Here is a 27706-nt window from a genome sequence, read left to right on the forward strand (position 1 = left end):
CCTCTCGCCTTGTCTGTCAGTCATCAAAGCCTAAATACATCTAAATAACAGATTAAAGAACTTCCTTGAAACATTAACAATACCTTTCTATCATTTTTGTGAAATCCTGCATTTCTCTAGTGTTATTAGTTTTGTTACTACACACACATGTAAAATAGGATTTTTCATTTGTTGCGTGTTTCAGCTTTATTTCCCACCTCAAATCGTAATCCATTTTACCTGGGTAAGAATTATATACTAAGCGGCTTTACCTCCAGTTTTACAAAAGACTACAATTATTTTATTCAAGCCAGTGAACAAATGCATTTTTTAAAACAGTATTTCAAGGAAACAGAAAACATCTCAACTTAAAGAAGAAAAGTTCTCCCTGATTGCAACTCAAGCATTTTGCTGTTGCTCTGGTGTGACCTTCCTGCTTTGCAGAAAATATTCCGAGCACTTACAATTTTACAAATAACATTATCAATCATCCATATTGTTGTAGCACCTAGAGCAGAGAGATGTGTTGCATTGTGGGAGGTGTTGGACAGGGGATCAGTTCTGACGGGGAGCAGATGAACTCTCTATCACAGCAAGAACAGCTGGTGCAGAAGCGGCTGCTCCTATGCAAATAACACCAATAAAAATGGAAATAAGACAGACAGAAGACCAGTTTCCCAGTAAGATTGTTCCAGAGTGCTCTTCAAAAACCATCTGTCTTTAAAAGTAGGGCCTTGCATTCATTTTTGCTGACAAATAAGAATTGCATCGTATGGGAGCAACAGAAACTGAATGCAAGTGATGCCAGAGCAGCAGTGAAATGGGAGGCTGCTCCCATATTGCCCATTTGGAGAATGTAATTGCATATGGGCACAAATTGCAACTTGATCTATGTATCCAGATCCTCTGTCAGTTCTAATCCCTCTAGACCACTAAAATATGTCTTGTCAGTATGAGGTGACAGCTAGAGCCTTTGAAGATACTGAATTCTATGTCTACTTTGCCCTTCAAACTGCTGTACTTGGATAACCCTTTTAACTGAGTTCTACATGACTCTGAGAGCTGCACAGTAAAGCTCATAAACAGACACGGTCAGTTGCACAACCATTTTACACCAGGAAATCCATCTCTTTGCAGTGAAGTCCAATTTTTCTTTGGAAGAAAGAGTAAAAAGGGATTTTTTTTTTTGTTTTCTTGTTTGTTTCTTTAGTAGTGATACATTTTTCCTCTTAATAAAATGCCTTATCTGCAAAAACATTAACAAGCAGAGAGGAAGAAGCAAAATAATATCATATTCCCAAAGGGCTAATATAATCCCATGCTATTAAAAAATTAAATCAGACCATCAGCTCCAGTCCAGATGCCCAAGTTAAATGCAGTAAGGTACCGAGATTCCAGGGACTGTCCAAAATAAAGACTGCATCAACTTTTGTACTAGCAACAGAACTGACTTGGAAAGTACTAGAAAATAGTTCATGACTCTCCTGATAGCCAGTGATTTTAAAGGCTTTTCATTTCCTATTTAATGGAAGTTCTGCATGTTAAATTTTAAAAACAAAACAAATGGAAAAATTGTATCTACAAAGAATCCCATTAGCTATGTGGTCAATTTCTTTACCACTTCAAAAAACAGTGCAAAGGGTTCACAGATCAATGCCCTAACCACTTAACAAAGAAAAGTTTGCAATTTTCTGGATTAAGCTCTTCACTGAGTTCAAGCAACCATATCTCTGTGTAAAGTGCTTAGAGGAAATAACATTAATTCCCCTTTATCTCTGCAAAAGGGAAAAAACCCTCCTTACAAACTCTAAATGTTGGGAAGAATTGCTTCTTGAAGTGAGTAACCCTGGAAATTCACGTAAGAAGCCAGGAGCAGAAAAATTAAGCAATGGAACGAAGGAAGATCTAAAAGTGAGGCCAAGGCATCTTTATTTTCCCTTGAATTCATCTGAGGAGCTGGCCAGGAATCTGCTGCACTGGAAATAACCATGAAATCCATGAAAGGGATAGAAAATGTCCAGGTGGGTGTTGCTGCAGGTGTTACAGACTCCAAAAGACCTCGCTGGTGGATGTTAGTGGGAGAGAATGGCGGTTTGCCAGAGGATGTTCTAGGATAAGAAGGCAGTCTGCATGGATAAAGACATTATACAAGGCACACAATAACTTCACAGTGAATGATAATATTCAAAATAACTTCAGTATCTCCTGGTAGAAGCAGTGGTCTCAGTGATTTCCTTGGATTGCCTTCATCTGACACTGAGAGAGGGTAATGAAACCTCACAAAGACAATGTTACAAGGGTCTCCTTGCTCAAACCCTTTTTTTCCCCAATCCATGGCAGAAAATTATTTATTTGTGTGCTCATCAGCCTCTGTGACAGGTTGAACACAATCCCTCCTTTAGGCAGAACTCCAGTATTACCACTTGTACCACATGTCCAGCAAGCATCCTGCTACACACACATCATTGTCCCAGGTACAAAATGAAATCTTACCTATGACTTTTCCTAGGAATAGTGCCTTTGGGGAATTGAACTGAATGTCAGATGTGGCTGGCAGGCTGTAACTCGTTGGAGGATAGTGATCAAGCTGGAGAAAGAGAAAAGAAATGATGAGTATTTTGAACTGATCTGTTTATTACAGCTCTGGTCAATCAGGTCTACTTTATGGAGTTTATGCCATCTCTTATAACTATCCAATACACTCTCATTTTCATAAAGGGAAAACAATAGTAAATACCCTTCCTTCCATATCTGCCGTCTCCACAGTTCCCGAGGCCTGGAGAATACTTATACTGAATATATTTTTGTTCTGGTTTCTGTAGAATCACATCATTCTTTACTTATGTGCTCTTCAATTGCTAAATATAACAGCATAAATAATAAAACAACTTTTTCTTTCCACAGAAATAGATTTCCATTTGGGACCTATGTTACTGCTGAAGCTAGATATACATAGCTGGGAATTTGAGACTAATTCAGGTGTTGGGCATTTTTCTTTTCTCTCAGAAAAGTCATAAATTAATCAGGCATTCTTTTTTTGCACTTCATGCTTATTACTTTCTTGTTGAGAATGTTGTTCGATCTGATTGTGATGATGCCTATTGGAACCAAAATAAATTCAAGAGTAATCAACTTAGCTAAATAGTTTAATCTATAGGAAATGCATATTGTCCCCGATATGGCACAGCAATCCCATCACATTAGCATATTTCCCCCTGGATTTTAGCTATTTAACAGAAAAATGTGAAGAAAGAGAGTAATAAAATGAATTGCCTATGCTTGGTAATAGTGCTATTAACATAGTTTAATATAGCTCAGTGGAGTTTTGATTTCACATTTCATAAAGGTAATTGGAATGAATTTTTATCTTTACTGTTGTTATTTATTTTCTCAGATTTACATGTTTATTACACAGGCTTAAAGAGGACAGAGCACTAATAGTTTATTTTATTCTGGCCTTGCCTTGGCACAAAACAGGATAGAAACTCATATATGTGATTTAAGACTTTGCAGGGTACAATAGACTGCAAAAGTAATTCTCAGGAAATAGCAACTCTATGGGGCATGCAATATTTTCACATATCTTTTTGCCACATTTCTAATTTCAAAGTGTAAGTATAGTGGATTACTTTGTTTTAATGACACTGCAAATGCTCAGTTCAGTGGTTAAAAGTAAGTGAATGGCAGGTAGCACAGAACTGAAGGGCTGAATCCCCTCGTACCCTGGAACACCATGAGCTCAGGGAGTTGTAAAGCCCGCTGGGGTCATGAATCTGCAGAGGCAACCATCTCCAAAAGCCCTAACAATTGGAGGAGTCCTGTCTTTCTTATAATTCCCCATAAAACCCCAAGAAGAAAAGTGCATATACAGAGGACACAGGAAAAAAAGTCTCTGCAGAGAAGTTTAGTAAGTCTTAAAGTTCAGAAATTATTTTTAATTTATCATAACTAGTATTCACACTGATTATTTTTAGACAAATACATGGAAAAACACAGTTCCATCTTCTTACTCGAAAAATAAGGAGCTTCAGTTTGTTCAGAGTATTGTGAGCAGTTTTTCTTAAATTTTTAAAAAAGAGCAGAAATACATATTTTACCTGAAATTAGAATTATGTAAATTCAAATTGAAAAGAGTTATTTTGGAAAAAGTGGAGCCAAGTGAATACAAAGGGTTAAAACAGTAAACAGATCCCAACCTCAACCAACCTCAGGCCCTACTAAATAGAGACTCCACTTGAGTACTTGGTATTGGTTTTCCTGATGGAAGGGAAATTCACAGCATCCAACATTGCAAGTGTGAGATGCATTTTCAATGGGAACTGTAGGCATATCAGGTGAAAAAAAATTCTCTTGTTATTTCAGGACAAAAATAGAAATGGCTTAGATCTGTCATGCTATTTACCCTTAAGGTGATTAAATGAAAAGTGTAGACTTTAGAGAGGTGTATCAGGTAAAGATTGGTGAAAAGTAATCCACAAAACACTGATTCTCCATCCTTTCATATCTCAAGAGGTTAACCTCATGTAACTTTGCATGCAGTGGAATTTTTTCCAATACCTACACAGGATTAATTTTCTAGGTTTTCCCTTTATTAATATGACTTAAAATATGCTGAAGTAACTCTGATAAAATAATTTGGCATGCTACTACTTATGCTGATATCTGTCAGTATCATCAACATTTGGGTTCTTTCTTTTTCAGAATCAGTCTGGAGCAATTTTAAAATATTTCTTTTTCTTGTGATCTGGACTCTAGGCTGTGGGGTTGATCAGACTATCATTAATCAGATAAAATATGAATGAGTTAAATATCAATCTATGTCTATAATGAACTTATTGATGTATGCTGGATGTCCTAAAGCAGCAGCCATGTGTCCAATGTCAGAGTAACAGATGAGTAGTAACAAGTAATAAAAAAGTCACCCCTGCCAGATGTGGAGGCAGCCTCTACCTGTGTACATGGGTTGTGTCTGCAGGATATGCATTAAATTGAAAAGTCAGTTTTCATGATGAACCACTGTGACCATTTACATGGACAATTACAGAATATCAAATCCTGCCAGCTGTGATGTGATAAGGCTGCCTTTGTGTCCAGGTAGTGTTCAGGGTTTGGAAAGGCCCTCTCTTTCCCCATCTTGGAATAGGTTTGTTAGCAGCAACGTTTAAAAAAAAAACCAAAATCCTTCCAGTGACCTCACCTTCCCTTGAGACTTCAACATAGCAGAGCTGAAGTCCCAAGGGATTCAATCCGGTACAGAGGCAAAAGGGATTGCAACAAGGAGAGCAATGATGTGTTACACTGCAGGCTCTAACAGGAACAGACACTTTGCTGTTGAGGTTTACTTGTTTAAACAGATTTCTTATACTGCATAAAACCCTGAATCTAGCCACTCACATACATTTTTCACATCTCGTTGAAGTCAAGGAAAGATATCCCAGTGGGTTCAACTGTGGATTGTTTTAATGACTGTCTGAAGTTTTGGGTTGCTCTGATTCCTAGTTAAAATAAATCTCTATTTAAAAGCTGTTGATACCAATTTTCCGGGGCAAACATTTCTGATCAGTGGTAGAGCCAGCTCCTGCTCTGCTGCCAGCTCTGGCATGTCTTGTCAGGGGGCACCTGCATTGCTTTCCACAGCTTTCAGCAGTACCTTTCTCTAATCCTGGCACCTGGAATAAAATGATGCACCACAAGACAGTGGGTCTAGGGAACAGCAGCTGAGGGAATGGGGAGATTTTTGTCCACTTGCTTTTATTGCATATGTTTGTACTAAACTAGAATTACCCGATAAAAGAAACAATTTTTTATTTTGGAGACAACCTAGTGTTTCTGTAGAGGTCTGTGTGTTCAAGCATGATGCTGAATTCTTTCCAAAGCTGCATGTGACTGCCATCCAGTGGGGGCTCCAGTGTAAGCAGCTGGAACGGAGCAGCCTGCAGCCTTTGCATGAAATACTAGCCTACCAATCTAATAGAAAACACATAATAAAAAGGAATTACTAGTGTCAAATGATATTTGAATGATAATTTGATTTCCTTAATTAATGAAAATTAAATAGAATCTCTGTATACACAGATGTTGGTGCTATGATTTTGTATTAAATTACCGTTTAAAAATTATATTTAAGATTTTTCATTACAGCTACTTTTTTAAAAAAAAACTCAGTAATTTCATTTGAGCTTCATATAAACATTCAGTGTGGCTTTGAGTGTAACAGGGATGAAAGTAGGTGGCAGTTTCTGAGGAATTTGCAGTTTCAGCTCTCAAGTCACGTCGCACCAAGGCAGACTGCCTTTTTCGGAAGTTGTCTGGATTTAAGCAGAAGTTCAATAAAATGCTATTTCTTTTAAATTACTGTTCACTTAGATAATAAAACTAATCTTGATGGGAGTTCTGAGATTAACAGAGATATCAATCTAAGGGCAAACATAATGTCTGCATCACCTTAGTAGTCTTGGGGGAAAAAAAGGGTATAAACACAAACACATACCTTATATTCACCCTGTGGATATGCTTACATCTGAATCATTGTCAACCCAGCCTGTATACTGCTGTTAAGTTAAGGCCTTTCTTTATGCTGGACAAATTTTATTAAAAAATTGTCAAAATCAGATGGAATAATAGTGCTGTAAGGCTTAATCTCATATCATCTGATGTCAATGCAGCTCTGCTGTTGAGTTCAGCAGTAGCAGGATAAAGAAGGGGATGTTACCATCAGGATCAGTGTAGTTATTTCTCTTCTGCATGATTATGATGATTTATCACTTGTGTTATCAACTTCTCTAGTCCTGAACAAGGGCTTTTTGTGCTAAGTTCTATAATAATACATAATAAAAACGTTCCTACTCAAAAATGCCTACAAAGCTAGAACAGACTTGGCATGTGACCCCAAGAAAATAAAAAGGCAGTATGCAGGTGTTCAGATGCAGGTCCTCACAAGTATGACAGCGGTGTATGAGAAAGAAGAAAGTTGATTATGAAAATCAAATGGGAGGTAGTATGACATTCTTTTTATTAGCGTGATATAGATGATTATTCACCTGCCAAAAATGTTAGGAAAAAACTTACAATTTTTTAATATGGTGATTGATTTTATTTTTTTTTTCTCTATTGCAAGAGGAAAGGAGCAGATTGGAGTGGGGACAGTGTAATTGCTCAGGCTGCTCGTGGCCACTCTCAGTGCAGTTCAGCTCCCTCCTCAGTGTGGCACTGGTGCTCCGCTGATCTGGTTCTGACGGGTCAGGTCCTTGACCCAGGTTAGTGCAGATCAGATCTGCGCCAGAGCAGGGACAAGCCACGGACTGTAAATGAGGAGTGGATCCAGAGAAACAGGCAGGACCAAAAACCCTGCATTTTTTACTGCCTTGGACTGTCACAGACCTGCAGCCTCTCTGCTCATCTGGAACACAGGAGGAGGCACACACTTCACTGGTGTGATGTAAGGCAAACTAAAGGCTGGCACTGTGCTTTGAGCTCTGCAGGTGAAATTTTTACAGAGGTATAGTAAATGCTCTTTTAGGAACCACTCCTAAAAATATGTTTTGCTGGTGTAATGCACTGATTTAACCTTTAGCAGTTATTTTTTTTAAAATAAAGGTCAATTACAGTATTTTATGATAAAGTTTCTTTTTTTTGCAGGGATTTATATTAAAAATGTGATTAAAGTGATACACACATGGAAAAAACATAGATACATTGCAGAAAGAAAAAAAAAAGTTCTTTTTTCTGATTCAAAACTTGAATCCTTTATGTGCAGAAAGCTTATATGTATACCTGAAAGCTGCTGTTGCTCTGCTAAATAACGCCAGGGATAATTTGCCTTCCTCTAAAAATCCACAAAATTTTGGATAAAATTTAAATGGAAATGTAGAAACATAACTCAAATGTAACAGAAGCACTGATAAGGAAAAGCACACTATTTAGTCTGGCTCCTTCAATTAGAATGATTCTCTGGTGCTTCTTTCACATATCTGTTGACTTTTTATTACTCTCTTTAGTAGATGAATTACAATAAATGTTAACAGAAGCAATAGCAAGTCATATAATGCCAAGTCATTAAAATTAAAGAGATCTACCTCAGATACCTAAAGATGACTTTCACAGGACATTAATTTGTCCAGTATGTGCTTCCACACAATGGAAATCGCCTACTTCATGGTAGGTTTTGACTTTTTTAGCTTTGTCCTGGACTGTGGGATTACTTAATGATTTCTTTGTTCTTTCCTTGTTTCTTTAATTCCAATCAAATTATATAAAACCAGCAACCACACAGGCCAAGGCAGACACACACACACTCTTATCACTGAAAATACATTATAGAAGAAGGAACTATTTTCAGCATAGCCAATGTAAGTAACACATTTGTGAGGTGAATAAGCCTGCTGATACACCCTGCAGACCTTTGCTCTGCTCTGATATGCAGACTCAGGAAATACCAGGCTGCACCATTCTCCCTTCTGACCTGCATGGCCTTAGCTTTATTTCCCAGGAAAATGGGGGTGTAGGGTGAGGGAGACATTCCACTTCTGGGTTTTACCACGATTTGTGGCCTAGACACGGGCAAATTTGGGATAAGGCAGCTGAAACATGACTCTGAATCCAGCAACACAACCTCTGCTTAAAGGAAATGAGAAGGATGGATGTGTGAAGGAGCTCCTCTCCTATGGAGGGGTTTTACAAAGCAGAAAGTAAAGAGAAATATTCTTCCAAAAGCCCTCTAAGTTGGAAACTATCTCAGCTGATGCAGAGAGAGTAAAACTTTTTAAATGATATATTCTTTGTCATCTCCCTCTGCCTTTGTGCAGCAGCTACAGGGAAACCACAGGGAGCAATGCTACCCCCAGATGGGGATGTATGGATGATGTTTTCCCCACTGTTTCCCCATGTTTTTCCAATAAGAGAGAGATAGGATGCCATGTCCTGATGTCCACTTGTTTGTTGATGAGTGAAAGGAGTTCTGGTTTGTCCTGGATTGCCAAGCAAATTAAATTCTATTTGCCATCTCTATGGCAGTTGTCTTCTGTTGAGTGGGCAGTTTTCCTTATCTCTTCCACAACCACTCCTCCCTCCAGGGACACATATGCTGATAACAGGCTATTGAATATCACTGCATGACTGATAAGAACTACAGCATCCCATTGGGAGATGCTCTGCCCAGGGGGAGGAGCCAAGCATTCCTACCTGGATATAATCTGGAGATTCTGGAATAACTCTATGGCTTCTCCACTGGATTTCCCAGAGGAACAGCTGCCTCTTCTTCCACTGGATCTTCAGAGGAAGACTACACTCTTTCTACAGGATCCCTGCTCCAACAGAACCTGACACTCTAGGAGGACTGCAGCCACAATTCCAGTGGGACTGCCAGCAACACCCTGACCAACAGGGTGTCAGGTTGTGTTCTGACTCTGTCAGTGCTGTTTTAGTTTACTGCACTGTTTAGTTTATCTTCTTATTTTCTTCCTTAATAAAGAACTGTTATTCCTGCTCCCATGTTTTTTGCCTGAGAGCCCCTTAATTTAAATTTGATAGCAATTTGGAGAGAGGGGGTTTACATTTTCCATTTTAGGGGAGGCTCCTGCCTTCCTTAGCAGACACCTAGCTTTTGAAACCAAGACATGGTTTTTGAAAACTTTTTGTCTGTCTTTCATCAAGCTGAGATTCAATGGGGATGTGCTGCCTTACCTCTGCAGATACCACTAACCAACTCTATCACACACAAAGGGGGAGTAGAAGTTATTAATTTACGAGGTTCCTGTTCTACCTATAACTGCTCTCTTTAAATGAAATAGTGTGTGTCACACTGTAAAATAAAGAAATTGAGTAATTTCAGTGAAGGTTTAAATCAACAAAACTGCTCGGAGCTCATGGTCATCCTCTGAGCACAAAAGAACCAGTAAAAAATAATAAGCAGTGAATTATTTGCTGATTTCTGATTCTGGTAGACACAATTTAAATTCTGTTCTGCTGTTTCTTGCTGTTGCTTACTGACATTTTTCAGTATTGAACACCTGGTCATTTGCAACATCTGTAACATCCTTAGAGTTGGAGGGAACTTGAATTATGAAAAGATCAGGGTCTGTAATTGTTTATATTTTGGAACCCAGATGTTGCTTAGGGTTATAGGCATGATATACTATATCAATAAAAGCTTTGTTTTAATTTCAGAAGTTTATTGATATCTATTGAAAGCTTCTTATGCTACTTTGTCACCCATTTGTGGAAAAAACCCCCTATAATTTTCAGACCTGAGTAAAATCACTTCCTTGTGACTTCTGATTGAAAAAAGAGCTTAGCAGTTATGGATAAACTAAGTGCTAATGCATAAAACATGCAGATCTAATGTATAGCTCTGCTCTAGAAAATGGTCTGAATTTGCCTTTCTGTGGCACTAGCATTTTGAGCAATACATTGCCACTACAGAAGGGCAATACATAGTGAAAAGGATGTATCCCCAGGGAATTTAAATAATTCATTTCAGCAGAAAGGCCTTTACTATTGACAGAACAAATGATTTTTTTTACCCCTTTAAGCAAAACATGTTTGGAAATTCACTAATTATTTTTTTAATACAATAGAATTACTGGGTATGAGGAAACAAAGCAGAGGGTTAACTGTTGGATTGATGTTGACTATGGTTTCCATGTTTTACCTGTGATTAAAGTCCTGGATACTTAAAACGTGTTTTATTCATGTCAGAGGCTATGGAATTTGTAAATAGTGTCTGACTGGCTCCTTTCAAATCATGAGCACTACTTCCCCATTCCCTACCAGTTAAATGTTAGCTAAACCAGACTTTTTCAGATTAATCTGATGTCTAGACAATTTACAGCACTACCCAAAGGTTGCTGAGGCAGCATAATTCCCAGAAAATGAAAGAAATAAATAAAGATAGTATTTCTACGTCATTTTGATGGCATAACAACCATTACCATTTCTAATCCTAGGGTAAATGTTTTCAAAATGTGACTCAAAAGGGAGAGGTTTCAGAGAAGAGTTAAAAAATTGTTTAAAAACTCTAGATGGATGAGGGTGTACTAAAATAGATCAGTTTATTTAGCATCTTGCAGACAAGATGAAAAGATGTTTTAATCAGCATCTCTAAGAAAGTGTGAAGGGGAGTGATGCCTGACATTAAACATTTCTTTCATCAATCAAGCATAGACACAAAGATCCCAAAGTTAAATGTTGAATTCAAACTGCAAATTAGGTGCAAATTCTTTACAAGAATGGTACTTGGCACTGTGAGAGGTAGTCAAAGGATATGGTACATTTTCTATCATTTGAAGTCTTTAAAGCTAAATAAAATGTCTTTCTACAAAATTTGTTTTATTGATATCATTATAGTTGGGTTAGCTGCAGAAAATAATTTGGTGATGTTTTTACTGCCCCTCTTAAGCAAGAGCTCGAACAGTGATAATTTTCTGTTGAGGCTTCAAAATAGAGGAAACATGATGGTTGTGATTCTACAGCAAAAATAATGATGGGAGATGAAATTATAGCCTCACTGAAGACCGTGAGAAAGTTCCCACTTTCTTTAACAAGAACAAAATTTAATCTACAATGATAAAATCTTTGATATATATTAATTGCATTTAAGATGGGGATTATATGCAGACTGCTTCACCCATTTTATTTTATTGCTGTTATGTTTACCATTTTATTTTGTAATTCAGATTAGTTTTGAATTAACTTTGTATGATTTACCTTTTTAAACCATCTAGGGGTGTGGTATTCACATATTCTTTGAACAGTGAGAGACACATAGGAGTTTGCAATTGCTATCTCTTTTCAAGTAGTGCAGAGCTCTAAATGGAAATGCAAAAATTCTTGCAAAAATTTTGTTTCTTCTTGATTTCATTTGTGTAGGGTCAAATATTTCATTGATCATTTTCCACAAAGATGGGTGTATACCCTTGCTTGCCTCTGGTGAAGTTGGAAAATGGAGACTTGTACAAATACATTTTCTGTATTGTTCTCAGCCTCAGCTGAGTTCAGGTCAAGATTTAGCCATAAAGCTTCATAACTTAGCTGAGATTATATGGTGTGTGCACAATTATTTGTGTGCAGCCTCTCCACCACAGTTTGACATATTGTCCAGGCCTGAAAGACAGAACTGTCTCCACCCTTCTGTGTGGCCTTCTGAGAAGAAGAGCAGTGGCTGCTGATAATTGTCCTGAAAGCATAGTAAGAGTTTAGGACAGAGTTTCTTCAGTCCTGAAGAAGTTGCTCTGGTTTAATCTTTCTCAGGAACAAGGAAGGTGTTATAAACTGTGACTCATAACCCCTTGCCAGAAATGGCTTTAAAGCAGGGATGGAGATCTGGACACCTGTTGAGAATGTACATGTGAGGAAGCTGACAGGCCCAGTCTGAGTCCTGCTGACCATCAGCTTTATTCCACTAACAATCAAAGCATATAGTACATTTCTCTTTCTTTTTTTTTTTTGTCTTTTTTTTTCTTATATTTTTTCTTTGTAGTAGGCTGATCTACCTTTGTGCAACAGAACATGAAAGTCTCTGATCCAGATTCCATCCTGATTTTACCCCAGGGACATGCAAAGAGGCAGAAGGTATGAATCTTGCACTCAGGGTGCAACTACTACAGTTCTTTAAGGTACAATTGAAAGCCTGCTGGAGGCAATGAAAATCCTTTCATTTACTTCAATGGACTTTGGATCAGAACCTCTGCTAGGGAGCTTTTGTCCTTGGCTTTCTTCAAAGAAGATTTTACTGATGTGTGAATAGTGTTAATTACCCATGAACACTTGGTAAAGAGTGATCTGGTTTTTATGATATGTAAAATACCCTGCTGAGGCATGAAATCTTCTAATGAAATCAAACAAAGTAAAACTCGCCCTCCATAACCTAATGAAATGTCATGAAATGTCTATTGGAATAATGTGTTTCCCATCTGTAAATCTGGGCTTTTCCTTGCCACAGGTGAACTAATGGAGCCTTGGAGGTGTGCCATGGTTATTTGTATCTGATATTTTACTAGAGGGGAGGGATAGGAATTATTACTATCAAATGGTAATTTTGTCCCCCTCATGGAAATGAGAAAAAAAGCATATCTTTCTCCCTGAATTTATGTAATTTGCTTTTTCTGAAATGTAAATTGACTGTATATTCTTAACCTTATCCTTGAGAAACCACTGGCAACACAATTGAGAGCTTGTTATTTAATGTGGAACTATTGATTTGTCTGCAGTCAGTGAATGTATAAAACTGAAATATAAAAACTATTTGACAGAGCCTTTGCTACTACCTTCAGTCTTGACTGCCATGGCATGGTAGGAATAGGGATACAATTATAACAAAAGCAATTCACACTAAATATTTGTTCTTGAATTTATTTTGTTTCCTTATGGACATATAGTATTGTGGATATGTTGATTTCAAATCCCACCTCAAATTTTGATTTTATGTAAATAATCAGTGGCCTCCTGTCTGCCAGCATGAGGTCAAGTCTCATAGAGTTCACTTATGAGTCTTTTTTCATATTTATATGTAAGTGAAACTCCTGAGAATCATGCTAAAACTCTGATTCACACAGCTCATATGGTACCAATTTATTGCCTGGCTTCAGATTTTTTAAATCTCTCTGGCACTACAGGGTTATTACAGTAAGTTAGAAAGACAGGTACTCTAAGTATGAACTTGCTGTTAAGATCTCAAAAATACTGAGTGCTCTTGAATTGAAGCTTTGATGAGAAATAAATCCTTCTTGTGACACTTTTATGCCCTGTAGAGATGTGGAAGTGTGAGCAACAGCACCTGGCAAGCAAGCTGTCTTCTTTAAAAGCAAGCAAACCAGCTGCTCATCAGGTTGGAGAAGGATTTAGCAGGAAATAAAAGTCTACTCAAATGTTCATAGCTCAGATCTGCAAGAGAAAACTCATACTTTATGATTTGTCCTCTGAATACTGAGAAAAACTGTATTTATATATTCTGTACTTTCAAACACTGTGAGGAGTTCATTTTTGAACAGGAGTAATTTTCAAGTGAACAATTTACTTAGCAGATTCATTTCTGTCCATATAATTTCTCTCATTTACAGAAGGTAAGCAGATAAGTAATTAAATAAACTTATGGAGGTCAAACAAAATTTAATAGAAATAGTCTCTTTCAGGAGAGGAATAGGATCTCTGGATTTTCTTTGTATGGGACCTTTCTTTCCCTATTCTTGCATGTGCATCAGACAGATAATCTCATCTAATAAGTCTCAAATGAATCTGCTTTGTGGCTACATTAATCAGTTTTAGGCACATTGAATAGATTAAAAGTTTTTTTACCCCAGCAGAGCAGCACTAACCATAATGTTTCTGACTCTTCTAACTTCTAGGCAGACAGTGGTCTCATAAAACACTGGGAAAGAATTGTTGGGAATCAAGTTCAGGTGAGTTGATGCAAGGCTGGAACATTTAACTGTGTACATAATTTCCAGCTGGGCAAGGTATCTCTTCTGATCCCTTTGGAATGTAAATTTTTTAGTTTTACAGCTGCCTAAATCAGCCAGCTAGGACTCCATGCCATACTTCCCCAAAATAAAAGCATTTAACATCAGAGGGATGTGGACACCAAACTATAGATCCTCCTTTATTTCCTTCTAGATGTAGGAGAAATAAATGCAACAGCATGCAAGATAGACATACACATCAATATATATCCCTCCCAACCTCCAAAAGCCTGAAAAGAGTTTGGATGTACACCTATATATTTTTTAGGTTGTTTGGAATTTTTTAGGTTGTTTGTTATTGTGAATAATTTGGTGACAATTCTACTTCAGTGCATTCAGTGTTATTCTGATTACTGTGAGCCTCAGTCAAATGACATTGTAATGCACTGAAAAGTTTCCTTTTAATACCTTGAAATAGTAATTGTCAGGGATTTATTTTAATATTCAGGTAGATAATACTGTGATGACTACCATCCTTCACCTTTTGGCTTGGTTCCCAAGGAAACGTCTCCTTTTTATATTTCATTTGTTATTGGTTTTGGTTTGCTTCTTCTGAACTAACAAATCCAGATTAATGTTTCCCATCCCCCCGACTCTTCTGCCAACAAAACTGTTCTTATACCCTGCTCACAGTCTCCATGTTTGCAGATGTGACAACCAGGGAATGAAAAGAAAGTTCTGTGGTGACCACAGAGAGGAGGCAGCCTGGAAACTGACTGCTTCTTGCAGCACTCCCCTCAGTTATACATAGCATTAGCCTATCAAAGTTTTGTAAACTGTGATATATGGAGAGATAAAGCTCCTACCTGTACTGTACCAAAACATAGATAAGCCAGAGGTATGTGCCTTCAACAATATTCTCTGTCCCAGGCTTATGTCACACAACCACTTAGGCATCTGCTCATCTTTGCAAAACAGCTCATGCAATTTCACTGGACTTCAGGGTAAATTTAAATTTAAAGACATCCTCATTTGCAGACTCAGGACTTACAGAACGATATTATTTGCATCAGGCTTCACTACCGTTTAAGATGCTGTAGGGTATCCCTCCTGGCTTCCAGCTGCTGCTCCAGAATGGCACAGGTTTATCCTAAGTCCCACGTTATCTATCAGCCCAGATGTCTCTGATGCCCTCGAGCATCTACAGTGACACCTGTATTAGCCCAGCTGTCATCACACTAAAATGAGGATTTCAGAACAACATGAGTCGATGCAACAGAGGGAATGAATAGCTTTTATTAACTCCTAGGAGTGTGATCTGCAGGCAGAACCCCATCTACTGTACTTTTTATTTTCTAAATATCAACAATCTTTTCAGAGGACTGAAGACCCATCATAAAACAAAACGCTGCAAGATACGAGTGATGGAACCAAGCAGCTCACCTGCAGCACGATGTCCCGCCCGTTCCGTGTGACATTAACGGTGTGGGGCTGGCCATTGGCCATGTTCCTGTGGTCAATGTCAATGTTGTATGGCTCTTTGGTGCCCCCGAGGTTGTACCGAATTTGCAGATTCCCTAGCGAAAAAGAAAAAATGTGAAAAGCACCCTCAGGTATTCTGATCTTTATTCACCAGCTATTTTCCCGTCTTTATTTTCACATACAGCTGTTATCATTTCACACTTAATTGCTCTCATAGCTGGTCTCTGCTGTAAGAGAAGAGCTCGTGTTTGGGATTATAAAGTTACTGGGCTGAAACTGCCTCTAGTTTATAACCCAGAAGTGTGACAATGACCAGCATTTCCAAACCACAGTGTTTGTAAACACCTCAGACTGCAAACCAAACAAATTGGAGTTATGCCTTGAACAATATGGACAATTGGTACAGAATTGAGCACATCAAGTAACACTTTATTGTTGAGATTATTATTCTTGCTGCAGTAAAATTCTATGAAATTATACAAAGCATAACATTTTCTAAAGAATAAACCATTGACATGCATTGAATAAAGGCAAAATTACAACAAATTAGCACTGACACATAATTCACACATGGGACTTCCTTGCTCTCGCGTTTAATTGTTGTTGATGAGTGACCGTCTGGACTTCCATGGAAATTTAGTATTATATTGTGAAATAACAACCAGAGGTTACATTGTTGGAAAAGTATAGTCAGGAGTGGCTAATTGATATTCATAACATACTGCCAGACAGATTTTTCTTTTCTAAACAAAAGTGGAGTGTCTGCTCTTCATAACACATTTAAATATTTGATTAAAAGGAGGAATGTTTGAAAAGGAAAATGCAGCCCCCACTCTTGATGAAAAATGGATATGTTCTGGCCCAAAAGAGCAGACTTAGACCTCTATAACTACAGTTTAGTTGTGTGATGTTGGATTTCTCTCATGCACATCCTTTCTCTCCCATGAAGGGAAAAAAATGAGTGGCGTGTAGAATACTCATATTCTCCCATAAAAGAGAACAGTAGTAAAATCATCCTAATTATGATTTTCATGGGGCACTAAGGCACTATTTGGAATAGAAGTATATTTAGTTCATATAGTGTTTTAATACTGTAGCAGCAAATGGTCCATATCCAACCTTCATCCATCACCAAAATGTTTAGGACATTATATACTATACTACATCCATATTTTAGTCACCTCAATGAATATCCAGATTTTCAGAACAGAGCATGACACTTTCTACTGACTACTAGGGATATTGCCAATTCAGCTACTCAGGTGCCTTCATGTGGATGTCTACTTGTCCCCACCATAATCCTGGCTCATGGCATGGGTCTCATCGTTATTGCAGGTTTTTGGTCTCTTTTTCTTGGTTAGTTTTGTTTTGTGAGAGAGGGTTGGCTAAAGAAACACCATTAAACTGAACAGCTACATCAGTACCAGATCTAGTAGAAGCAGAATGAAGGTTCAGGTTTCCAAGTGCTTTACTCTAACGTGACAAGGGTAAAGAGACTTTCTCATTAGTTCAGAGCTTCCCCTGAGTATCAGCCTGGTATTGTCAATTGTGCCTTTGATGGGGAGAGCCCGGAGCAGTTTCTTACCCGTGGGGTTCACAAGCACAGCCATGAAGTCCGGAGTGTAGGAGCTGACATAAAATAAGACACAAGGGGACTTGGTGGTGCTGAAGCTGAAGCTGAGCTCTTCTTTGTTCAAGCTGAGGTCAGGACCTGTGATCTCAGGATCTGCAGAACTCAAAAGCGTCCGGCTGACTAAATCCTTCACACTAGTCCCTGGGGAGTGGAAGTTGTAACGAAGCCACATTCCTTCTTCAAAAAACGCTCCCACATCTTGAACACAACAGGAAAAGGAGGATGAAAAGAAAAAAAGGTAAATTAAATGTGCCAACACCTTTTGGTTGATACATATTACTGTGACTTGATCAGTACTTATCTGTGCACATTTCTACTGCTGTGCTATTTAAGCACAATATTTAGGTCTAGAGTCTCACTATTTTCCTATGAGAATGAAAAGAACAATCTCCACTTTATTGGTGGGTACTTGCATTCACAAAGCAAAGGAAATATTTCCTTTGGGGCTCACAGAAAGCCCATGCCTATATCTCATATCAGTACTACAGACAAGGATAATTATGATTTAAATTTATTGTCATTGAAATTTTGAGGTAGATAATGCTTCAAAGAGGGAGAAACAAGGAAGAGTGGCTTAAAGGACACAGTAAACAAACAACTACCAAGGAAAGGGAAAACAGCTGTTCTGACCACCAAAATTGAGTGGATTTGGAAGGACCTCCCAAAGGAATGATGACAATTCCAGCCCCTAAAAGGACTGGACACAATGCTTGTAAGTTATCCACTAGCACAATTCTTCACGAGAGCTCCACAACAAGGATGCCCTTATGGGAGATAAAATTAACTAGGGAATTTGACTCAGCTGGGAACAAGAGGCAAGAGATACCTGAAATGTAGATCCCAAGATGTGCTATAGTTTTCAAACCAATCTGAGACAAGATGTAGTGTTCCAACACTCTTGATAGAAAATACACCTCCTTTTGACAGAATTACTACTTTCAGCTGAAAAAGCACTAGTAGTGCTCCCCATAATAATGCAGTCCTGCCTCTTCCTCAACATTGAAATCATAATTCCAGGCTGCTGTTCTTGCAGCAATGCTGACTTTGATAACCTTCTACAGGAATTACTGCACAGTTGGCCACCACTGGTATCATCTACTCCACTGGGGATCACTTGACTGACTTCCTTTGGCAATAATTTATTTAGAGACATGGTGGTACTGGATCAGCTGTGCTGCCTGGGTCAATATTGTGAAAGGAAATTTTTAAATGACATGTGAACCTGATTAAGAAGGTGTGTTTATGAACATTTTGTAAGATATGAAATAATGATTAAAATATTATAATCATAACATATGGGTATTGTATTCAAAGAAGGGCTGTAAGAAATACTTAAGGCCATAAACAGTCTTTAAAAAAAGTCTTTAATTGTCTACTACCTTTCTACATGATGCAAAGTTGCCGCAGTTTTGTGCAAAATTGCCCATCTAAACAAGAAATTTATTTTTATTCCATTTTAGCATTTTGAGTCTTTACACAATCCTAAGCAAAGGCTTTATCTCAAAACACATGTTGGAAGATGCTTATTTTTGAAGCTTTACACAGACAAGAAGCAAGTCGGGAACGAGCCTGCAGAATTCATTCAGAGTAGCTGAGCAGAGAATAGGTAAAATTATAAAATTGTATTGATGATTCTTTCCAGAATTTTGCTAAATCTAATGCTGGAAAAGCTTTATGTTTTCTTGCTGTCATATAAAAATTCTACCAAACTCAAAATATCACAGTTGCTGTCACTAAATGGACGTATAAAACACAGAGCCAAGCTGTGGTCCTGAGGTGCTATAAATAATTTGATCATTCTGATGGATTTATAACTGCAATTTTATAGGGGAAAAGTTAAATCACCCCGAAAAAGTTATGGGGGAGGCAATTTCATTTAACAACTATATTTTGCAGTAGTCTCAACTTTAGTGCTCCTGGATTAAAAGTGAATGGCTCTGTCATGGAAAACTTCCCCAACTCGTGATGCCCTCTGCCTCTAACAGCGGTGTAAGAAACAAGTGTTAGCATGCAAAAATCTAAAGCAGTAGCTCCAAGTATCTGCAAGATGGGTCTAAAAATATCCCTGTGACCACTAATTTATTCTCCAGCCCCTGCTTCTGGTTGACACAAGTTGCTTCTGGGGCACTATCACTTACACTGGCAGAGCTGCGGGCCGTGCCGGGTCCTGCTGCTGCCACTGCTGGTGGGGACTGCAGCCCCCGTGGAGGCTCCACACACGCACTCTGCACACTGATGCACAATTATTTTTGCCTCCAGCCTGCTTACTGCTTGTCATGCCTTTCATTTTTAGAAGTAATCTTTGGAATTGCCTGGTGCTGTGCTTGCCCAGGGCCTCGCGCTCTGGGGATACTGGGACCTTCAGTCCTGACCTCAGCACTGCTCAGGGGCTGAACTGGAAAGCGTGTGAAGCATTTTTTACAGAGCTGTAAATGTTATAAATTGCTATGTTAAATGTTCATTACTACAAAGAAAGCTTTAAGTAAATGGTGCTCTCTGAAATGGTATTCAGATTATTCTGCAGTTTTGTGAGGTGAATTTGATCATCCTTGTGGGTCCCTTCCAACTCTCGATACTCTGTTCTGTGACTTTTTATTCCAAAAGGGTTTCACGATGGAGCAAAGAATGTTCTGTATGTTTAACTTGATTTGTGCTGAGAAAATAATTTTCAATGTAGCTCTATTATTACAGGCATACAGGGTATTGTAATAAACCTTGAAATTCTCCTCACATGCACATCACCTCTTTTAAAAGGCAGGATAAGAGGAAGGTTCACTTTGGCTTTGTGAGTGTATTGGGCCCTCAATAGGAATATATTGAATTCTCTCAAGTTCCAGCTCATCAAAGAGGCTGATGCACATGATTATGCACTTTAGTGAAAGAAGCTGAAATCCTTGCAGCAGGACTGCAAAGTGCTCAGCAACTCACGGGAGCAGGTTGCTTAAACTATTAGGACGTACCAAAAATAGCTAAAACATAATTTTCCCTATCTTGAATGCAGATATATGAAGACTTGGAAATGCAAGGGCTGACCAACAAAAAAGCTACCTATTTTTTAGATTACAAGTGGTGACCTTGAGGTTTACACTTGAGGTCACAAGTGTAGCATCTTCCTGAAGTTGTCTCAGAAGGAGTATGGAAGTCCCTCACCCAGAAAACCATTCAAGCTCCCTGAATAAAGAGGGTCAAATGCAGCCCTAATCCTGCTGCTGAAATGTGAGGGAAGTTTCCATGCACAACTCTCTTTTCTTCTGTAATATTTGAAATGCTATCTGAACAGATGACTCTTGGGACACCAGGCATAAGACACAGTAAAGATTGCTCTGCAAAACGCCCTTTCAAGGCAGAGACCTCAGGGAAATGAATGTGGTGCTAGCAGATCTATTTTCTTCAGAAAATAACACCTATTTTTACACCAACATACAGTGCAGTCACTCTCTGTTGACAGACTTCTCAAATATAAACACTTTGGGCTGGCTTTGTAGAGGAACCCAGAACAGGAATTGTGGATTGTTAGAAACAATTTTATCAAGCAAGGTGAGTGTCCCCAGTGTGAATGGCACATATGTTACAAAATTATCCAGCTTCAATTTGGAAAGGTGATCCAAAACTTCCACAGAAAATGTACATGTACCCAGAACTGACAAAGTTATTTTGAAGGTCATGATTATTTGGTCATCACCACAGTCTCCCTCTCCCCACTCAGCTACTTTTATTTTTGTACCCTCTTATACTGTCTGGGATCAGGAGAATTGAAAGACTGGAGGAAAAAGCCAAATAGCAACAAAAATCCCCATTTCTCCTACAAAAATTGCAAAGTCTCATTACTTTTCTGGACTGGTGATGTAGACCTAAGAAAATGTAAGTAGAAATCTGATTCTCCTCTACAGCTTTTTACATCAGTGAAATGTCAGTGTTGGTTCTTCTGTTCTTAGGTAGTGATAATGATCCTGTGAGCCATACAGACACGTAGACAATTTGTCTTCTTTCTCCATAACCTTTTTCTCACCTTTGAAAAACCCTGCCAGCATGGCACAGGTGTGGCTGAACACAACTTCAGCAAGATTTTCTATCCAGGTGCATATATTTAACAGATACAGAGCTCAGCAGTCTTTGTAGCAATTGGGTTTGCTCTATGCTGACATCTGGGATAGAAATGTTAATAGGAATTGTAATGAATCAAATACCAGATATTACTTCTAATAAATAAGGAAGCGGCAGATCTGTGGAGCTGCCAAAAAAATCCCAAACCGAAATTCCAACCTCCCCAATTTAAACACGGGACCTTTTCAAGGGTAACATTGTAAGAAGTGGAATTTCCCTTCTTTAGTAGCACAGCTCTCACTGACTCAAGCTGATGACTGAACTTCTCATAGTTTTCTGAGTACACTGGATCAGATTCCTGTCACCTTTTACCTGGAAACCAAGGAGGAAGTAGTGCTGGTTATTCACTTAATGGACATAACAGGGCATATCTGCCTTACAAAAGGTGGAGATAAAATCCTGGCAATTACAAAGCCGGGCAAGGATGTGAGAAATGGAGAAGGAAAAGACTCTCTCCTCTTTGTTTCACAAAGCTGACTTCTAAAGCTGTAAGCAGGTCCCATCTGGGGTTCCTAAATGCCTCTTTGGCCCTACTCAGACTCAGTAAGTTAAAATTATTACTCTGTGATGCTGCTTGCCAGTGCTCAATGCTATGTCTTCCCTGCATGGAGTTCTTGGTGTGAAAAGTAGCTTCTCCAAAATCCTAAGCAAGGACAGTCACTGGAGACATTCTAACACTTGGTGCATTTACAAAGATTCTTCAGACAAGGTAGATGGTTGAGTAAACTCTCTTTCGTTTTGCATAATTTCCTTTCTGTTATTTTTTATTATTTTATTATAATAAAATAATATAATTTTATTCATAACATGTAGTTATGAATATTGAATATAGATTAACCAGAGCTTGCTTGTTCATCTTATGGTAAAAATTGTGCTTGGGAGCACCTAAAATTACTTCCAGACTGTGGTCTCAAAGACTAAGACTTGTTTGCTGAGGTACCTTTTGGCCACAGGGCATCATTAAAGGGTCAGAATCTCACAGCTGTTGATCTGGGAGAGAATTTGAGGGCCCTGAAAGTGATAATGCTTATCATTTGTTTGGTTAGCTTACTCAACACTTTATTCTACCTTCAGGCACATTTAGGATGTGATATCAAGAAGTGGGGATTTAAAGCTGCTGCTCTACATCCCTCATTTTCTGGCTGCTCTTACTCTAATAATCTGTGATACATGTTGGAACTTTCCACCAAAGCACAGCAGTTGCTTGTGGGCCTTAATAGAATACAAACCTAGTGAGGACTTATTTCTTCTGTATGAGTGTATCAGTTTTCAGTATAAAAAAGACTTTCTTGAACTATCAGAATCAGGGGATATACAAAATAACGTGCACCAGTGAACTATGGGGAGTGATCATAAATCCATGCAAAGATTCCCACTACCTTCAGTAGAACAGGAGGAGTGCCACAGGAGATGGGGTTTAGCCACCTGATTCATGACACTTTCCAGCCTCCCTAGTCGATGCCAACAGGTAGATTCTGCCAGGAAGCAGTTTAATATGCTTAAACAAGGCTGAGCTCTGAATCTGCTTTTGTACTAGCCCTGCAAAGCAGGGCTTTATTCCACCTTTCTATACCTGGACAGAAGTGTGCATGCCACAGAGAGCCTAAAAATGTCAGCAAAGTTGTAGCTGCAGTTCATTCTGTATGGATTTGAAAGTATGATAGAAAGTTGATCTGATGTCTGGGACAGCAGACTCAGAGTAAGGGAGTGGCAACAGGTGCCATGTATTTTCTGGCAAATCTAAATGATAAGCCAGCTCCATTTCTAGTAGAAATATCCACAGTGGTTGAAAAGAAAAAACCTAAGCACCAACTTTTCCATGTCACCATCAAATAAAATTGGATGGATGAAGAAAATGTGATGTCAAGTGTACAACAGACTGGATTTCATGATGTCCTGCCAGGGAGTCCATGGAAGTGCTCTTTAGGAACCTCAGAGATAAACTTACATCCTTGCAAGTGCCATTTGAGAAATATTAGAGATGTCATTTCCTGATTTCACAGTGTTCAGAGCAACAACCTCGATAGGTGAGACCTGGCTTCAATTCCTTCCTGTACTACAGGCATCCACTTTAAATCTGAGCAGATCCTTCCTGCCCTCCTTTGCTTTCTGCATTTCCATAACAAAAACCTCTTCTCACATCACAGAGCTATTGTAAGCATAAATGCCCTATGTGAGGTGCCAAAACTCTTTAAGCAGCATGCAGATGTATAACTATTGCACATGTCTGGTGTCTCTCAGCCGCCTTTGCACAGGCATGCAGCAGCCAGCAGTGTTGCTGAGGCTGCTCTACTTAACTTTCACAAAACATCTGCTTTCAGTGAGCCATGACACTAAAGCAGGCCTATTTTAGTTGTCTGACCAAGAAAGTTCATCTCATTTTCTGAGCCAGGACTAATTATTTTTCTTTTAAAATCATTCCTCTGATTTGTTTTCTCTGTATAAAATAAGGAATTTGTGCTTATTATAAGTAGTTTATTATGGATGATAAGTGAGCTTGCAATAATATAGTCAGGTTGCTAATAATTTATAGCCAGGTTGATATCTCTTAAAGATATGTAAGTACTATTGGGAAGGTTTGTTTTCCTTTAAAAAGAAAAACATTGTTTTTTTTTCAATGAAAGAATTGTTGCACTGAAGTGCAACTTTCAAAGCACTAGAGCGTAACTGTGAATGTTTAAAAAGGCAATATTGACAGAACCAAAGAATGGAATAGCTTTAGAAAGTATATCTATTTTTTGTGAGTATATGTATTTATCCAAAAGAGGCTAAAACCTGAGCCCTACAGGTAAAAAATTCTGACTGCAGCATTCAGACTTACCAGAGTGGAAGCTTAACATTAACAACCTGAAGAAAACCTCTCATGTAACTTTCAGCGAACAGATCACAATCATGTTGAAAACAGCAGAATTTTCTGGGGTCTGGGAGGGAATGTTGCCTTAATTTTCTGGGTTCTGTGATTCTGAACTATGAAAACGAAGAAGTGAGTTACCTCACCATTGCTTTCAGCAAAACAATGCAATGCTTTTGCCAAATAAAGGGAATTGAATGAGTGTAACCAGGGCAGAATTTGGAGTTGGTTGGTGTCAGTCAGAGTAGGTTTAAGGGTGCAGAGCTGCTGCCTCCTGATGTGCCTTGCATCCACTCAGCCTAGTAAAAAGTTGTTTTTTCTCTTTGAGACATAGAAGGGAGCAGGAAAAGAAGGAAATCTGACTGTGACAATACTACTTGTAAGTGCTTTCAGGGTTCATACAAATATAAAAACAAACATGAAGGAGCTCATTTCAGGCATTGTCTTAAGGACCGCAAGAATTCACACTGAGAATCTGAGCTTTACTCCAAAGGAGAAAAGGAAAAAGAGTGTAGCATCTCCTTGCTGTTTGTTAATGCAAATTGGGTAACTGCAGAGAAACTGGAAAACTTTGAATTTACCCTTCCAGCATACCTGAAGGCACATGAGTCATAGCACCAGCTATTTAATTTTTTTTTAAAATTTTCTTTTTGGCCTCACTCCTGGTGGGTGTAATTTCTTCTCCCACTGTTGTTCCAATGCATTTCAATACCAAAGGAGGAATGCTTTCTCCCTGGAGTATGTCCCACATCAGAATGCTGCCACATGCCCTGCATTTGATCTTTGCTTTTTATTTTTATTTTTATTTTTTGTTTAAAGGGAGGAGTTTGTTTTTTAGAGGAATAAAAATTAATTCTTTTCTCAGAAATGCTTTTATGATGATAAGACAGCTGTGGGAGAGGAAAAAAAAAAGAGAATTTATGCTTAAACAAAGGACAGGGAAAGGTCAGAAAGCAATCTGCAGGATGGCAGAAACACTTCAGCTATTCCTCAGAGCAATCTCTCTGAGCAATGAAAGAAGTAAAACCAATTGCATATGCCTCAAATACGAAACAAAAATACAGTTAAAATAGATGTCAGACTGCATTTTCATACTTCTTTTTGTCCTTGTAAAAAAATAGTGTAATTTCCAGACCACTACAACATCATTCACATTGTGGTGTGCTGCTAATGAGGCTGGAGACAATGCAATTTCTTGTCAGTCATCAGTCAGAGGCTCTCAGGACAGATTCCATCAGTGAAAGAATCTACAACATGCGAGGCCTGCTTTTGTTGTGAAGTGTGTTTATTACCCATGAACCCCTGTATGGTGATTTCCTTATAGCAATGGTTTTTTCCTTCAATTTTCCCATCTCCTCTGCTAGCACTTTCAGCATGTAACCAACCCCAAGAAGTTCACTGCAGCCAAGTGATTCCAATATCAAAATGAAGCCTTTGGATAAGGAAAGATTCCTGTGGCAAAAGAAAATCAATGGGAAGAGAAGTCTGTAAGGGTTACATTGTGCCACCTTTCACTCCAGCTGAGCGGCATATTTTTTTGGCAATATCTCATATTGGTTTGAATGGGATGTCAGGCACTACTGATTATCATATCAACAGATCTATTTGGCCTGGAATATTTACTGAGAGGAGTGAAATAATGAAACCTAGTCCTAGTCTATCCTGCAAAGCACTAGCCATGTTATTTTCTGGCAGCCAATGGGAATTCCTAGTGAATGTGACTTACCCAGCATTACACATCAAGAAATAGCATACTGTGGTGCAGGTTATAAAAGTGATAGAGCACTTTTATAATGACAGAGTATTCAACTCTGTCATTATAAAGAAAAAAAATCATTGAAAACAGATCATACAGTATTTGAAAACACGTTCGTAGATATTTCAGTGCTTTTACAGAGGGGAAGTGTCAAAGTGTTAATGAAAAAATGGATTGAAATATAACAATTACAATCTCTTCATCAAAATCAATTAAAAGATAATTTAGACATAATTTTATTTTACAGAAAAAACTTCCCAAATTTCCAAAACCTTTCAAATTTTTATAAATTTTAAAAATATTTTTTAAACTAAAACATACTTGGCTGTTTTGCCATTACTTATTTTGCAGTTGTTATGTATGTTTGCCCTTTGTTTCTAGAAAATACATTCAATCTTGTTTCATAGGACAAGAGGACACAGTACAAGATTCCAGGAGCTGCTATTAGAAAGAAATTGTAGGACTCCCTTCTTTCACAAGTCTAGGAAGCTTGACAACACAATCAGTTGTTCCAGTGCTTTACTTGATTAAAAAGGCGTAATGCAAGTTAAATTGACAATGTAAATGTAATGGGCTGTAAATGAATTCTTCCAAAGACCTCATTATCAGCATTGTTTGTTACAGAGATTTTACAATTATTTCAATCATAGGATGCCCCAGTCTGTTTTGTGTAATTTATCCTCTAGCTTTTTCCCCAGTATCCCATTCTTCTTTCTGTAGGCAAGCCTCATGAACTCACTCACACTACATCACACTTGGGGATATTCCAGATGAGTACAGCAGTCTTCAGCACTAACAGATAGGAAAATGGCAATTTAAACCTTGTACATAAGATCTAAAGGATTTAGAGAGCCCTTTTTAGCCTGGAACAGATTTGATATTGAAAGCAGAGATCTGATGTCATGTTTCAATGGCACAGACATCCCTGCTCTAACAAGAGGACTTCTGCATGAGCACCAGCTCACAGCAAGTTTCAGCACACGCCCAAATTATACCTGTCAGAGCTCTGGGCCCTTGGCTGCACCGGGACACTGATAAGGAGAAGAGTATAACAGATATGATATTACTGCCATTGCTATGGAAGTGCTTACAGGCCAGCCAAAACCAGGGTTTGCCTGTGCTAGGTGCTCAATTATTCCCAATTATTATTAAAATAATGGTATGTTTTTATTCTGCTAGCTCCACATCCTGGAAAAATTAAACACTTTTTAGCTTAGGGCTAGTTTTGGTGGAAGTTTGGGGCTTATCTATCCATAAGAGGAACAAACTCCTCACAAATAAAAGTCAATGTGAGTTCTGGCAATGTAGAAAAGCTATGAAGTGAATTCAAGTGAATTCAGTGAATATGGCATGGCAGTAATTATCTTCAATTATCTTTTATTTTTCCTTTTTTTTTTTTTTGGTGTCAACACATGATCTGTGAGAGATTGACCTAATTCCAGCCTGAACAGGTTTCCCCTACAATATAACTGCATTAGTGAACAGAAATACTAAATATGCATTACCAT

General features: G+C 38.3%; 1 protein-coding gene across 1 annotated transcript in view; it reads right to left on the reverse strand.

The window, feature by feature from the left end:
- Positions 1–27706, reverse strand: part of CNTNAP2 (contactin associated protein 2) — a 1020353-nt gene that overhangs the window by 62171 nt on the left and 930476 nt on the right. Inside the window, exons 19-21 of the mRNA XM_058040331.1 lie at positions 17440–17685; positions 15816–15949; positions 2473–2566 (exon numbers count right to left, since the gene is read on the reverse strand). Of these exons, the coding sequence (XP_057896314.1) occupies positions 2473–2566; positions 15816–15949; positions 17440–17685 (474 nt within the window). The remainder of the gene's footprint in view (positions 1–2472; positions 2567–15815; positions 15950–17439; positions 17686–27706) is intronic.

The sequence above is a fragment of the Melospiza georgiana genome, chromosome 1, assembly GCF_028018845.1.
Source record: "Melospiza georgiana isolate bMelGeo1 chromosome 1, bMelGeo1.pri, whole genome shotgun sequence".
NCBI lineage: Eukaryota > Metazoa > Chordata > Aves > Passeriformes > Passerellidae > Melospiza > Melospiza georgiana.